The sequence below is a fragment of the Ceratosolen solmsi genome, unplaced genomic scaffold (genome assembly GCF_000503995.2).
Source record: "Ceratosolen solmsi marchali unplaced genomic scaffold, CerSol_1.0 scaffold11, whole genome shotgun sequence".
NCBI classification, from domain to species: domain Eukaryota; kingdom Metazoa; phylum Arthropoda; class Insecta; order Hymenoptera; family Agaonidae; genus Ceratosolen; species Ceratosolen solmsi.
This window is the reverse complement of record NW_011948416.1, coordinates 9,398,337-9,414,518: the sequence shown is the minus strand read 5'-3', so window position 1 is coordinate 9,414,518 and position 16,182 is coordinate 9,398,337. Positions and strand designations below refer to the sequence as shown.

Below are 16,182 nucleotides of genomic sequence, written 5' to 3'. Positions count from 1 at the left end.
ATATTTTACGTTAAAATAAACCAATGAAATATTCAAAATTCAATACATATTAAAGTAATGTAAAATTAAACATAAAGAAAATAAGTATTACATAAACAATACAGAATTATATTATTATAATTAGTATAGAATTAGATTATAATTACATAAAGTCAAAGGTAAAAGCATCGTAAACAAATAAATTCAATAAAATTCGCTTTTTAAGGCAATATAGGATTTCAAGTTATTATACTATTAAATAAATAAATAGAAGTAAAAAACGTACATGCAAACATGTAATTGATTTTGTCACCTGGAGCAGAATTTGGAACTCCGTGCATAGGTGGTCCCATATTGGGGTTATCCTGACCGAATTGATCCATGTGTCGCTGTCTTTGATAATCATTTGGTCCCATCGATTCATGTGCTTCTCTCGGTATTGTTCTTTTGTGCCTTTCGTAATTATCCGCGTATCTTGGAATTACGCCACCGTGGCTTCGTGGATCGTTATTTATCGGAATCATGCCATGCATTCGATGAGGATTATTCTGACGCGCTCTTGGATCACCCGACATTCTGTAAATAAAATCGAGGGTAAATATGGAATGAACATTATTATTAATTTATTAATATATTGGGTAATAGATAGGCTTTGTAGCCCTCGGTTTATAAAGAAAATTTTTCAATTTCATTTTCTTCAAATTAACTATTGCAGAATTACACTTTAGAATTTGTATTTTTAAGCCTCACTATTCACGACGTGTAAATCATGGATATTAAAAAACTGTCCGTTTTTTTTTTAAATACTAGAGCCCGTCGATATATTTACTTGAAAAATACGTGTGAAAAGGATCGTGAATAATTGCTTATTACATATTTTTAAAAAATTCTTAAATTCATTTTCACTGTATTAAAATAATTAATTTTACAAAGATTGTTAAAATTTGAGCGAAATTATCAATTTACGATGGTTTTGCTCTTATTTTGATTGATTTTTAATTGTAATTAAAAAAAAAAAAAAAAAAAAAAATTGATGTAATATAAGATTATTAAAAACAACGGATTAACAATTAATGAATATTTGTAAATATATTTTTTAAGGGAATTTTAATAATGGAATAATAGAGAACTTTGCAGATATTTTATATTTAAAATTTTACGAGTACATTCAGTAATTTTTTAATGATAAAGTCTAATAAACAGTTACTTTATAATATTTAACTACATACAATTTCTTGAAATTATTGATAAAATAATCGCCTACGGTATGTTAATCCAATTATTATTATTGAGCACTGGGGCTTGCTAATTTATTGTTTGATTTATTAAAATCGCAAATAGATAGATCAAACAATATACACGTATTATCATTGTTAAATTAAATTTATGAAAAAACTTGTTCCCTATTTATAGATTTTATAATAGTAATTTTTCTATCTACTTGATCATGGGTAGATCTAGAAGAATTTGTAAATAATTAGAAATCGTTTTTAACTCTATGTGGACGATGAATGTAGTTAGTGTAATAGAAAATACATAAATGCAACTCTTTAGAATCGATAAGAATGAACAATGTTCAACGTTAAAAAAAAAAAATTGGAAAGCATAATGTATATCCATAAAATTTGTATTCAATAAAAATTTTGTTAAATTACCGTTTCAAATCTGTAATTTCTTAATGTAAATGTAAAATAGGTAATGTAATAGAAATATTGTTGTAATTACTTGGTCACCATTATAAATCAACTGCAAAAATACCATACGAGATAATAGAAAATCTATTGGTATTAAAATGTTGATTATTTAAAACATCGTAGCCACTATCTTATAAATAATTCGAAAATACTTTCGAGCTTAAAAAATTATTAACATTGGAGGCGTGATTTTTGACTAATGCAGAATGAGTTAAGGGAAACGAAGCAAAATAGCGTCTCTTATATTGAATAGAATAAAACTCAATGGGTTACCTATGATCCGGGAGACAGGGCGACAAGGAACTGGCATCGGACCTCGGACTTAGCATGACCGGCGACGAGTTAGGCATAGGCAGATGCATTCGGCTGGCTGGCCTTGGACCGCTGCTCGGTTTCAACACTGATGGATGATTGTCGTGCCTCCTCAGGCTGCTGCGCTCATTGTCATCCAAATACTCGGCAATGTCGTCGATGGCAATGGGCAGTCGCGAGCTCGTAGGCGGCGCACTCAGCAGCAGCGATGGCGTCATTGGTGCCTTGGGTATTTCACGCCTCGTCGGTGAGAACGGCACCTGCTGCTGGGATGGCGAGTGGGCCGCGAGGATATCCGGGTCCGGCGATCGGAGGCCCTCCTCCGGTACGTTGATTAGCGGCGAAACCGCTCGGTGACTCGACAGTAACCGATTCAGCTCTGCGCCCAAGAGATTCGCACTCAATGTTTTCAATGTTCTCCGACAAATACTTGATTTTGATATCGCGCTTACTTAGTGAGATCGACACTTTATAATCATTAATTTGAAATAGACTTATTATTATCATTATCACTATCGTAATCATCATCATCGTCATCATCATCGTCGTCGTCATCGTCATCGTCATCATCATCATCATCATCGTCATCATCATCATCATCATCATCATCATCATCATCATCATCATCATCATCATCATCATCATCATCATCATCATCATCATCATCATCATCATCATCATCATCATCATCATCATCATCATCATCATCATCATCATCATCATCATCATCATCATCATCATCATCATCATCATCATCATCATCATCATCATCATCATCATCATCATCATCATCATCATCATCATCATCATCATCATCATCATCATCATCATCATCATCATCATCATCATCATCATCATCATCATCATCATCATCATCATCATCATCATCATCATCATCATCATCATCATCATCATCATCATCATCATCATCATCATCATCATCATCATCATCATCATCATCATCATCATCATCATCATCATCATCATCATCATCATCATCATCATCATCATCATCATCATCATCATCATCATCATCATCATCATCATCATCATCATCATCATCATCATCATCATCATCATCATCATCATCATCATCATCATCATCATCATCATCATCATCATCATCATCATCATCATCATCATCATCATCATCATCATCATCATCATCATCATCATCATCATCATCATCATCATCATCATCATCATCATCATCATCATCATCATCATCATCATCATCATCATCATCATCATCATCATCATCATCATCATCATCATCATCATCATCATCATCATCATCATCATCATCATCATCATCATCATCATCATCATCATCATCATCATCATCATCATCATCATCATCATCATCATCATCATCATCATCATCATCATTATTATTATTATTATGTTAAATTTTTACTATTCATTATTTAATGAACAATAGTAGCGGCAATAATGATAATAATGACGACGACAATGACGATGATGACAATCATCGCGAGGATTAAAATGACATAACGGTATAAAACGATTTAAATTTTTTTATGCAATGAAAATTGTTGGATCATCTATTGCAGTAAATTTGATCACTCTAATATAGCTCTCGTTTATAAAATAAATGCGCCAATTACAATTCTTTTTATTTAATGAGTTAAATTGAAGAATCGCGAGATAGCGAATAATATAATATGAATATTTTTAATACAAATCGTGTCAATTATTTTGCGTCGATGTCACGATAATGGCGTGTAAAAATAAACTAAATCATATATAATCTATTGACGGAAAAGTAACTAACCAGGCTTGATTTCTTCCTTGCACGGGTACGTGTCACTTAGCTTTTTTACCACACTGCTTACGTCCATCTTCTGCGCGATTTCTGGACGGTCTTTAGTTGGGCCTTCGCCATCCGAGTCCCATTCGAGGAGCCCATCCTTCAGCCGGCCAATAGACCCTAGTTGCGGTACATCGACGGGCTGGGTTGGGCTCGAATTGAAATGGTACCGAGGAAAGCTGGGCGAGGACGATGCGGAATTGTTTGGCGAAGTGGCGGGGGTAAAACGCGTTCGCCGTTCCGTGGGAATGATAATGGGCGCAGTGGAAACAGTTGGCCCTTGGTCGGTGGGACTGTGTGGTGGACTTGGCGAGGCAGGGGTGTCATCGTACACCTTCTTGCGGATGAAGTTGGAGCTGCTTGTGCTGCTGGCTGTACTGCCCGGACGGTAAGACTCCGATCCTTGATAATGACTGAATCTGGAGTGCAAAAAATGCCGAGGCGCGTTAATTCGCGATCTTATGCAAATTTATTTCTAGTGTAATTGACTTGACTGTTATAATAGTAAGAGAAATATCATTTTTGAAATTATTAATTGTTATGTTATTGCTCAAATAATAATCCCGATATACTTTTTTTTTTTTTTTTTTTAATTCTTATTAAATCTATTTATTTTTATAATGTATAAATAGAAGTCTTGAGTTACGGGATTTAATTATAAAATTTAAGAGGTATTTTTTGTACATTTTATTATTTCATTGAAATGCAATGAAAAAATTGTGAATGTGAGCATAGATAATGGCGTATTTGTAATTGGACATTTTTAAAAGTTAAGAAAATTTAGAAATTTATATGTATTATTTGTTTGAAAATAAAAATTATTATTATGAAGCTGAATTATTACTTAATTATTACTTTTTTACTTACTCTTTCTTTGGTAAAATGTCTGATTTCGAACGTCGACGTTCGAAGGAATCCTGAAATATAAGATTCTGTAATAAAGTATGTAATTTCATTGTGCAAAATATCTACACGATTAATGCACAAGCACATGCGTTATACGTAATATGTTATTTTAAATAAATAAAACAATGTATAATCCTTAGATAATTATATTCTAATAATTAATTTCAATACTTTATCATTGATCTATTACAATTTTTATATAACGAAAAATTACCTGTTTTTGAATTTTTTTTATAAGTTCTTCAAATTTTTCAAGCGTTTCCACGTTTGTCCTGAATAATTAAAATAATTCGGTTAAATAGCTTCATTATTCAATAAAATAAGCAGTCCAGCTGATATGTACATTCAATATATTTCATACCTATATTCGTTTATAATTATAATAGTAAAAAATTTCATATAAATTTTTGTCTATATTACAAGAATTGTTTAAAATTTATTTTATAAACAATATAGTAAACTTTATCCTAAAGCCTTCATGAGTCAGAACATTCTTTTTTACATCAAAAGCGCATGAATATTGTTAAGAGTTTCGAGTCAACTTTTATATTTTTATGGATATACAAACAAACCGAAGTACCATTTTAATAACTTTTAATAATCTTTTAAAAGTTGGAGAAATATGAGAAACCCAGGAATGGATATTTATTAATTTTTATACGAGAAATAGATATTTATCGACTTTTAATATACTAAAATAGCATCGATTCGACACTAGAAGCCTCACACACAATCTTACAACTGAAAGTATTTAATATTAAGTAATATATTTGAATTCAATTTTTCAAACTGAGCCTTTACTTTTATTTGCAATTATCATTATTTTGAATTTAGAAGTATTATAAACATTTAACAATCTAAATGTTCAAAAACATTATTCATAAATATAATTTTTTTTTAATTCCACACATTCGCGTGTATTATGTTAATATTATTTAAAAAATTTTATTTTCATATTGAGATTAACTTTTTTTTTATTATTATTATTATTCATATTAAAAAGCTGATTATCAGTAACTATTAATATGCACCAAATATACAAAATATATATTTTTAAAAATATTCATAAACATAACATTCTATAAAGAGGTGTATATGTTACAAAAGTATCTAATGAAAATAACATTTCTATTAATAAATTTTTTAACAAAAATATTAATATTACGTTGTGTTTAAAATGCGCGAAATCATAATATTCATTTATTGATTAAAATCAATATTATTAGTAAATTGAAATTATATTATTTTAATTAGAAATTTTATGAACGCCAATTGCAACATAAAACAATGAATTAATTTAACAAAGTCTTTTAAATTAAACCATATATTAAATGCCATACTATAATTTATTTTGTCTAATTGCGAGAATATTCGCTTGGTTAATTTATAATTTTATTTACTTACATTTATAAAATATTAATAAAAATATTTAAATTTCAATTCATAGATAAATACTTTAACAGTTTATACGTTTATTTATTCAGTCTCTTTAGATTTCATAAATATTATATTTTACATAAATAAAACGTTATAAAAACCACTTGTACAACTTAAATATCTGTATTTTGTAATGACTAAATAATTTTCTATGGCGAATTACTATAGGCGATAAAGAATTTCCTTAGTTACTACCAAACCACATCATAAATTAAGTATCAATTGGCTTTTTAGGAAATAACCGACATTAAACAGTTATAATTGTAATTAATTAATTTTGCAATTATTCTGCGCTCTTTAACGACTGATCGAAAACAATACGTCAATCACTCAGAATACAATTTTTGAAGTTTTTTCAAAGTTCGCTATCAATTTGTAAGTATTGAAATGGAAACCTATCTAGACGAATTTACGTCCATAGGGAGTTCCACAAGGTTGACAGAACCAACCGATGTGATCACAAACATCATTAATTGAAAAATGTTAGTTAATACATTTTTTATTTTTGGGTTTATGGTGGTATTGATCGACATGATTTGTATTGATTTACTAATTTGAGAAAGAACAACACTCACATAAAAGTATTTTCCTACATTATTGGAATATTGCGTTGAGGAAGTAAAAGAAAAAATACTCTTAAAATACTTCAAATAATTTACCGACTCACACACTCATTAAAGCAATGGAAAATTTGAAGGAACTTGAAAGATGAGTTGCATCGCCGATCTTTTATTCTTTACATCTGATCCCTGCGACTAATTTTTCTTTTTTTTATTTTTTGTTTTTGTTTATTTTAATCGGCGAAACCGATACAAATTTTACATGCCCTTGAAAAATCAGCATATATAAATTTTATACAAATATGTGAAAACTAGTGGAAGAAGTGTAACTCCTTTTAAGAAAGCTATATTGAGGACAAAAATGTATTTTGGATACAAATTTCCATGGTTATTTTTCAACAATAATTGTCTTTTATGATGAATTAAGAAAGCATAATAGAAAGCATTGCTGAGAATATTCACGCAAGGACAATACTTAATATCAGAATTCAAATTGCTGAATAATAGTCGTCGATCGAAATGTTTAACTGATTCGTTGACTATAAGCTTTGATATGGTTGTTAGTCATTTCTATAATTACTGTTATCCTTTCTATCGTAGAAAGGACTAATTTGATCAAATTTGGTCAAATTTTTTTCTTATATTAGTAAATCAAGATATGTCAACGATCTATACGTCACAACCAGATTACTGTTATGTACTGTATAAGCAGATGATTCAGTTATCTCAGTAATACAACATTTTTATTGTTATAAATTTGTTTAATATTCTGAATTTTAGGATACACTGTTATAACTTACAATTCTATTTAAGTTATAATTACAGAAAGAAATATACTAATATAAATAGAAAAGAACCGTTACTTGCATCCGGAAATTTAGGGTATATTCGTTTAACATTATAATGGTTTATTTCTCAATGTTTTTGGAAAAAATATTTAGTGATATTTATTTAAAGTATTTACATAACTTTTACAATTTTTTATTCATACTTTCATTGGCTAGTATTTTAGTATTTTGACAAATGATAAATAATAAGAGACAGACAAAGTCATGTATTATAAACATAATAAGAATATTGAATGATCATGGAATTTCTAATGTAATTTGTACATTGCAAATAAAATAATAAAATTATCATAGGATTAAAATGTTTGTGGCGAAGAAATGACTTGTATTAACAAAAAAATATGGCGTGTAAAATTTAATCACAAATTTTCGATAATGAAAAGAGATCAGTGAATAAAATAAATTATTATTATTATAGATTTGAAAAGCCAAAAAATTTGTGGTAATCAAATTAAAAATTAACTTTTAGTAATTATAAGAGGGTTTTTACTACTTTCTATTTATAACTCATTTATATTGTACAGTAAATTAAGAATTGCTTTATGATTTAGAAAATATAATATATAATTACTAATTTGAATTTTAGTGCAATAGGTCAGTCAACAAACGTAGCTAAGCAGTTGTATTAGAGAACTTTATAATTTAGTAAAACGGTTAGATAACTATTTATAGATTTTTAATCGGTTAAAAGAAAAAAGTAAATAAAATTTTAAATTAATATCTAAGGATTAATTTAAACAAATAAAAGCAATTATTAATACCAGTGTGCAATAGAATAGCAGTGAAAAAATTTATCAGAAATTTTTGAAATCCACAATTAATTCGATTTTCATTTGTTTGTAATTTAAAACCCTTTGAATACGTGACTTAACTCATTCAATGAATAAAATCGAATAAAAATGAATGCCTTTGATGTAATCGTACTATAATATTTGTCCAATTGAATAATTTGTACATATTGAGCCCAGGAAATAATAGTGTTGGAAAATAGTTTTACAGTAATTATAAAAACATTAACGTAACATTAAATTTTCATACTTTTGTATTTAAAACTATCGCTAGATATTATAATTATTCATATTCTATGATTACACTTTATTTGTATAAATGTAAAATTTTAACGTAATGGTAAATACAATACACACTAAAATATATTTAGCATATTTGAATTTCTATTGGTTCTGAATTTACTTGACAATAAAGGCAAAAATAAAAACAAACAAAAAACAAGGGATTTTTCATATTTTGACATATAACGTAACTTTCAATACGTATGAAATATATTTGTTATATAGTACAAATGCTTAAACTGCCTGGGTATATTTTAATCGATATCTTAATTCAATTACTTACTTTTTCCTTACGTCTCTGTTAGTCAGTACTCTGTACATTCCCTGATAATGATTAAGTTTCCGTTCCCTTACCGGATCGGGAAATGTCATTTTCAATTTGATTTTTTTCATACGTTCGATCTTGTCCTCCAGAAAAGGGAGATACTGTTGCATATCCCGTAATTTTTTGTCGTAAGGATCCATCTTGCATCCGATTGTTCCTCTGATGAGCATAAAAATCCAAATATTTAATAGAATTTAAATATTTAATAAATTTAATTTGCAGAATTAAAATATTTTATATAAAAATACTATAAATGCTATTGCGCTTATCGATTTTAATAATATCAAATATTTGTATAAGGTTACGTGATTAATTGTCTCTTAATATTAAATAACTTCAATATACTGTACTTTTACCTAATACATTCATCATAGTGGATTTCGATTAAACACAGATATATTATTATTCAATAATAAATTTTTTTCATTTAAATATAACACAGTTCTGTATTATATTTCTAAGCCTCGACTTACAATTGAATTAAAAAATTACAATAATCTCTAACGATATATGTAATCTCGATCTACGCTTGCTAATATAATAATTGATGTTTATAAGGAGACTAAATGTGTTTAGTATTACATCAATAGCTCGTTTCTTTTCATATATTTCTAATCTTTCGTGTATAAATATATATATATATATATATATATATATATACATAGCTTATACATATAGCTTTTGCTCAGATTATTTTATTATAACTTATACTAATATTATATCGCTATACATTTGTTCTTATGAAACGCATATAAACGACATTAAAGTAATCCTACTTCAATCCTTCCGTATATATCTAGTTACTTAAAAAATTAACTATATAATTAATTTTTTCAATTATACATTAACAATATTTTACACAAAACTTGAAGCTCGTGAGCTCCTTATTTGTTACGATATTGTATTAATTATGTTAATATATAAACATCACCATTATTAAATTAAACATCTTTCACGTTAACGCGAGTGTCCGTCATGTACGTAATTCACTATTTTCTAAGATAATGTCGCTGCTGCTCCTACTCGGATATATAAACGGTTGCACTATAAGTCATGCATTATACTAGGACTACAAGGACTTGGTGAATGATTGCTCGTAGTGCACGAGAAGAGCAAATTCACCGGCCAAATAAAACCAGTGATTTCGCAGTTAGCGATATGTACCACAGTATTCACAGACTCCACTCCCAGCTATCGATCGTTACATAAACAGCCATTGAAGGGAGAAGGAGGGGGGCGTATGCGTACACGCCTCTGTAGACAGAGAGTCCGATGATAGATTTTTTTTCAATTAGTTTTATTATTCGTGCATGCAACATCACTTTAACGGCTAGTATAAAGTTCAATTATTTAGCATTTTACCATAGAATTATTTAAAATTCGTTTAAATATACTTTTGTTATATGTGATGTAATTTTAGAGAAGTAAAAAATTTCCATTTTTACCATTCCAAGTAGCCTGTCGACTAAAGAGACTTTGCCACTTCGGTTGGATATTTTTCTGTATACAAAACCAGATTTTTGTTTATTATATAAAATAGTCTTTCTATATAAATTAGTCTGTTAAAAATATTGCTTTAAATAACTAAAATAATTTCTATATTTGATTCATAGTACCATTTATAAATTAATAGAAATAATAGAAATAATATTGCTTGCTAATAAGCTGTTGCTCTTAATAAAAATATTATTTATTATTATTTTTTTTTTTTTAATTAAATAATTTAGATCGTACTAATTATTAAATATTACTTGCATTTTGATTAAAGATTATTTATGACGATTACACATGCCTTTATATTTATTTATATTTATTTTGAAAATTAAATTGCTGTATAATAATTATTCTATTCTTTATAATTAATTAGATTCTCCTACTTTTGGACGTTTTGAAACAGTTTACACTACCAATGATTAAAATGATTTAAATATAATTCAAATTTAAATATCAATCTAACAATTATTAGATTATAAATTAATAAAGTAAAACGAAAATAATAGTGTTATCGCTGAAGACAGGGGATTTTGTCAGAGCTAATGTATTTTTTTTCTTCATGGCTCATACTATCATATGTCCCTTTCTGCCGGTAAAAGAAAAACGAGAATGTGTGACCTATATTAATTATTAAAATTCTTATACATTGTCAAATTTATTTTATTAACAAATAATGAAAGTTGCTTTGCACATAATTTAAAGAAGACAGTTTTGAGCAAAATCGATCAACACCGGCGTATTGTCTATTTTATCACATTCGAACGTCAAAATATGCCGTATTTTAAATATTTTCAAACTTTTCAAATGATTAAAATTTTATCTGCAATTTAACTAGATATACTTGAATACAACAAAATGACGAAAGAATTATTTTTCAACAAAGTAAAATAACTTCAAAATAGTAATCTTCTCTTTATTCAAGCGATAAATATAATTTGTTTAATTCGCATTTACTCTTTAAAGTTATGCTACTTGACATTCTTTATATATATATATATATATATATATATATATATATATATGATTTATAATCTCATTTAAATTATTTAAGAGATCTTGCTTTACAAGCTTACTGTTAAATGTCTAAATACTCAAAATTGTTTCTTATACTAGGTTTCTTTTAAGTATTTTGCTAAGTTTTCATAATTTTCGTCTGCTGAACTAGATTGCACACGATGTACTTTATTTAATATCTTACCGATTTCACAATGGAATATTTTATATTCGAATCAGAAATTGAAAATATGTTATTTATACTTTAGAATAAAATTGAACAAACTCAAAAGTTTATTTAACCTACACAAGATTCGAATTTTAATAAAATATGTTAATTTAACTAAGTTATATATGTATACACATGCATAAACATATATATTTATATAATATATTTATATAATATATAGTCCATATGTATGCATAATTATACAAATATATTTCCAAAGAAAATTGTTACCCATTATTTTTATATTGCAATACAAATATAAATTAACTTATAATTAAAAAGTGTTTTTTGTAGTTCATTTATGTATTAATATTGAATATTGAATATATTTTAAAGTAATGATTAATATAAATGGTTAATGTAATCAATAAAGCATAATACCAATTTCGATTTATTAATTGTATAATTACTTCGATTCTTTGGAATACGATCATTAATAGATCTTTTTTAAAACTATTTCAATCGTGTATTAAGCAACTGGAAAAGAGAGAACATTAAAAGTTAATTTAATACCATTTTTTTTATATCGATATTTAAAATATCCCATTGAAATATAAACAAAATATATTCTTTAAATATATTCGCCAAAGAAATGGCATAATAAATTGATAGAAAAACTCAAAAAGCAAAAAAATTAGACTATAATTGGTTACTGAAGAATACCGATCTATTGGATTTCTAGAACATAAACAACGTATTTAGTAAAAATTAATGACGTGATATTTAATCTTGCATTGCTTACTTAATACCTTGAATGTTTTAATTTAATTAGTTAATATATATATATTTACACGTGTGTGTGTGTGTGTGTGTGCGCGCGCGCGCGCGTGTATCTTCGACTTTATAAATGAGGGATATATATGTACAAGTACTGAAAAGTATATACATTAATATTTTTTACATGTCACTTCATGGTCAATTCATTAATCATAGATACAAAATTTAAGGGACTGTATACTCAGATTCTTCGTTCTTTAATTTACGCGTATCCAAAACTTTCAATTAAATGGAAATTTGATATAAGCGAAATCGTTAGGTATTTAATAATCCAATGCGTCATTCTTAAAAATGTCAATGTAGAGTGGCAACATATTTTATAAATAGCACATTTCCTATTTTAATGTAATTTTTTTTCAATCATAGATACAACAGATTGTTGGACAATATCGTGTCCTCGATATATTTGTTAATTTATCTTCAAAATAAAAGTAAATATTTTAATTAGCAATATATTATTTATTCATACAAAATTTATGTAGTATCTGGTATTACGAATGTTTAGTATAATGTATTTTTGTAAATTATTAAATATTTCAACCGGTAAATCAAATTTTTATTTTGAAAATGTAAAAGACGATATCGAATTCAAGAAGCAACTTCGGAAGAACCAATTTTGAAATCTTTATTTTTATTATGTCCATATATTATGAATATTATACGGATTGCTTTGGTTAATGTTTCATTTTATAAAATGGCCTTGTAAATTTTATTATCACAAAATTTTTATTTTAATAACTAAGTTGGCTTTACGTTGTTTTTACGAAAAATGTGTATGCGCGCGTGTGATTATTAAGTTCGAACGATAATAAAAGTTAGAGGGTAAAAAATTGAAATAATTCCAATTTATTATTTAATAACGATTAAAAAGAAGAAAGAGAGAACAAATAAAAAGTAATAATAAACTCTGATTGGCTATTACTTCCGTAAATTACATATAGAAGTTATAAATAATTATCAGCTGATAATTTTACTCGTTCGTTTATCATATATTAGCTATTTGCAGATTTTACTGCCTTCTTTTTTTTAACAATAAATATTTGTATTTAGCTCAATTTGTTAATGTATAGTCATATTAAACAAGTTTCATACAAACATACATACCATCATACACACATACACACACACACACACACACATATATATATATATTAGTAATAAGTAACTAATATAATAAAATTCATTTAACATATACAATGTTAATTTGCTTAATTAATATATAAAGAATTCTATTAGCGGGAAAAGTTCGTGTCTCTATTGCAATTTGTATTTGTTATATTTATTATATTTATAGTTGCCGAATTTCATTTGTTAATACCTAATGTATTTTAAAATTAATTTTATCGTTTGCTTTTTTTTTTAAACAGCACTTTTATTTATTGTTACTACTTTATTGTTAATTTAATATTCCATTTCCTATTCTTTTATACTAAATATATCTACATATATATGTAATGCTACTTATGAAATTTTTCGTTACAATCTCTTTACCGATGATATAGTGCATGTAACATTTTACGTGAAAATTTAAATATTGTAAAAACAAAAAAAAAAAAAAACGCCGACAAAAAACTAAAAAAACTGAAATTACCTCGTTAATCTTCTCTTTTAAATCTTTAAGTTAATTAAAATTATCATTTTAAATAATTAATATCGAATTGGATTCTGTGCTGGATACGGTGCAGAGGTATACAAACTATATTTAAGAAAAATAACCCATAAATGCTTACAGTTGCATCTTGCTTGACTAGTATCCTTTTATAAATATTAAACTTATTATTATTTGTGCTGGATTTTTCATAAGCTTTTTTTGTGCATATCGAATGCTTGTTCGTTCGACAAGTTTGTCTGTTGGCCCTCTAGCGGCGACCGCCAACCGAAATTGCTGTATCCAAATTTTTGGAGCTTTGTATTTCGAAACGTTTATCACTTTATTCGATACTTTTCACATTTGGATTATCATTGTATTATGAGTGTAAATATCTATTGGCTATTATGACTACTACTACTACCGGATTTCTTGGGGATAACTGAATAAATGGATGATTGAATAATCCGGAGCTTGAAACAACGTCACGATGACGGCATTCGAAGCAATAATAATGCATTTGAAACTTGTGTCGAACTGTAAAAATCCTCGATTGATTTGGCGAAGCAAATTAGAACGTTAGGTTTTTTAGCCTCGGAAACGTCGTCTTAAAAAATCCAAGCCAACTCAACTAGGATGCAAAAATCCATGTACCCTCGGAGTATTAGTTTCGAAAGACGGCTTGTGTCTATATATATATATATATCATACGCCATTTCATGCGACATCCGCCAACGCCATTTTGTCGTCACTTGTTTCAAATCGCGCACAAACACCGTAATAAGCATGGGCCTCGGGCAAGTTGGCTAACAGCAAATGCCGCATCACGCAAATTTCCCATCAAGCATTCTCCCGAATCCAGTCACCTACGTCCCTTTAAAAACTACCGCAGTCCGCCGATTCACTATTATTATCAGCGAGGCTCGTAACCTCGCCATCGCCAATAAGCGCGTCGCAGTTACGCTAAACAATGCCAAATCGACGCTCGGCAGGCAATCCGTCCCAAACAGCAGCCAAGTAATACGAGCGGCGACACGACGACAGCTCGGCTCTGCTTGCTTTATCTTTCTTTTCTCTTGTTTTCTTTCGTTCTATTTGTTCCGTTTTATAAATCGTGCAAGGTACCTACCGGAATCGTACGTTAAAGAAAATAGGCTAGCGTGAGGAAAGCGTCGGTGGGGTAGGGGCTCAGAGCCACTAACTCGTCCTTGTGGCTACTCCGTCGCCTGCCATGCGCGCTACGCAATAAACACGAGGCTCTTGCTCTTCGTCTCTGTTCTAGCGACGCGGGTCGCCGTGACGATCAACGGGAACGAGAAGGCGGCGTGCGCGCATTTCGGCTTAGGCCCTCAGCCCGACCGATAGATGGCGATCCAGAGTGTCGGGCGCTCATTGGTCGATTGGACAGAGACCCGAGCACGATGTCACGCGGCTTTAATATCGACTATGTGGTGCACCGGTGCTTCGCTCCCGATCGACGTGTCGAGAATACCTGGAAAAGCACGGGGGCACCGAGGCCGAGGCATCCTTAACCGCTGGCACATTGGGAAACGTTCCGTCGAGACTATAACCCCTTGGGGCTACGGACGCACTTTAGAACGGATGCGTCGTCACGTTGTGCGCAATTTCCGACCCCCACCGCCGATTTCCGGGAAGGTGTGATTGGATGGGCGACGTTGCCAAGTTTCCACGACGCTTTCGCGTGTATAAAGAGGCTTGCAGTGGCTCGTGAAAATTTTATGCCGTATTACGTATTTCGCAATTGAATGCACACTGGGATTTTCTGGCCGAGTTGCGTGTGATTTTCGATTTTACGAATAATTACAATGTTATTACTTTGCTTACGTCAGATATATGTTGATAAAACAATTATATTCGCATCGAAGGCCTATAAGTACGTTTTTTGTTTTTGTTTTTATTTTTATTTTTATTTTTATTTTTGTTGTTGTTGCTCTTCGTCTTCTTCTTCTTCTTCTTCTTCTTCTTTTTTGCTCCCATTAAAAAAAAAGTAGAGTCTTTGACACAATTATGTGTTTATTCTATTGAATTATAAAATAAAAAAGAGAAAAAAAAATCAAGCACACGGTCATTTTTTAGCGACTGCAACGTTCGCCGGCATTAAATAGACAAAACTTTGCT

The 16,182-nt window shown here is 29.1% G+C and overlaps 1 protein-coding gene across 1 annotated transcript in view; it reads right to left on the bottom strand.

Annotated features, from left to right (window-relative positions):
* LOC105359500 (uncharacterized) overlaps window positions 1-16,182 on the bottom strand; it is a 44,449-nt gene that overhangs the window by 25,149 nt on the left and 3,118 nt on the right. The window contains exons 3-8 of the mRNA XM_011496114.1: window positions 8,921-9,121; window positions 4,937-4,994; window positions 4,684-4,733; window positions 3,781-4,235; window positions 1,947-2,364; window positions 266-555 (exon numbers count right to left, since the gene is read on the bottom strand). Coding sequence (XP_011494416.1) covers window positions 266-555; window positions 1,947-2,364; window positions 3,781-4,235; window positions 4,684-4,733; window positions 4,937-4,994; window positions 8,921-9,102 — 1,453 coding nt within the window. The 5' untranslated portion in view covers window positions 9,103-9,121. The remainder of the gene's footprint in view (window positions 1-265; window positions 556-1,946; window positions 2,365-3,780; window positions 4,236-4,683; window positions 4,734-4,936; window positions 4,995-8,920; window positions 9,122-16,182) is intronic.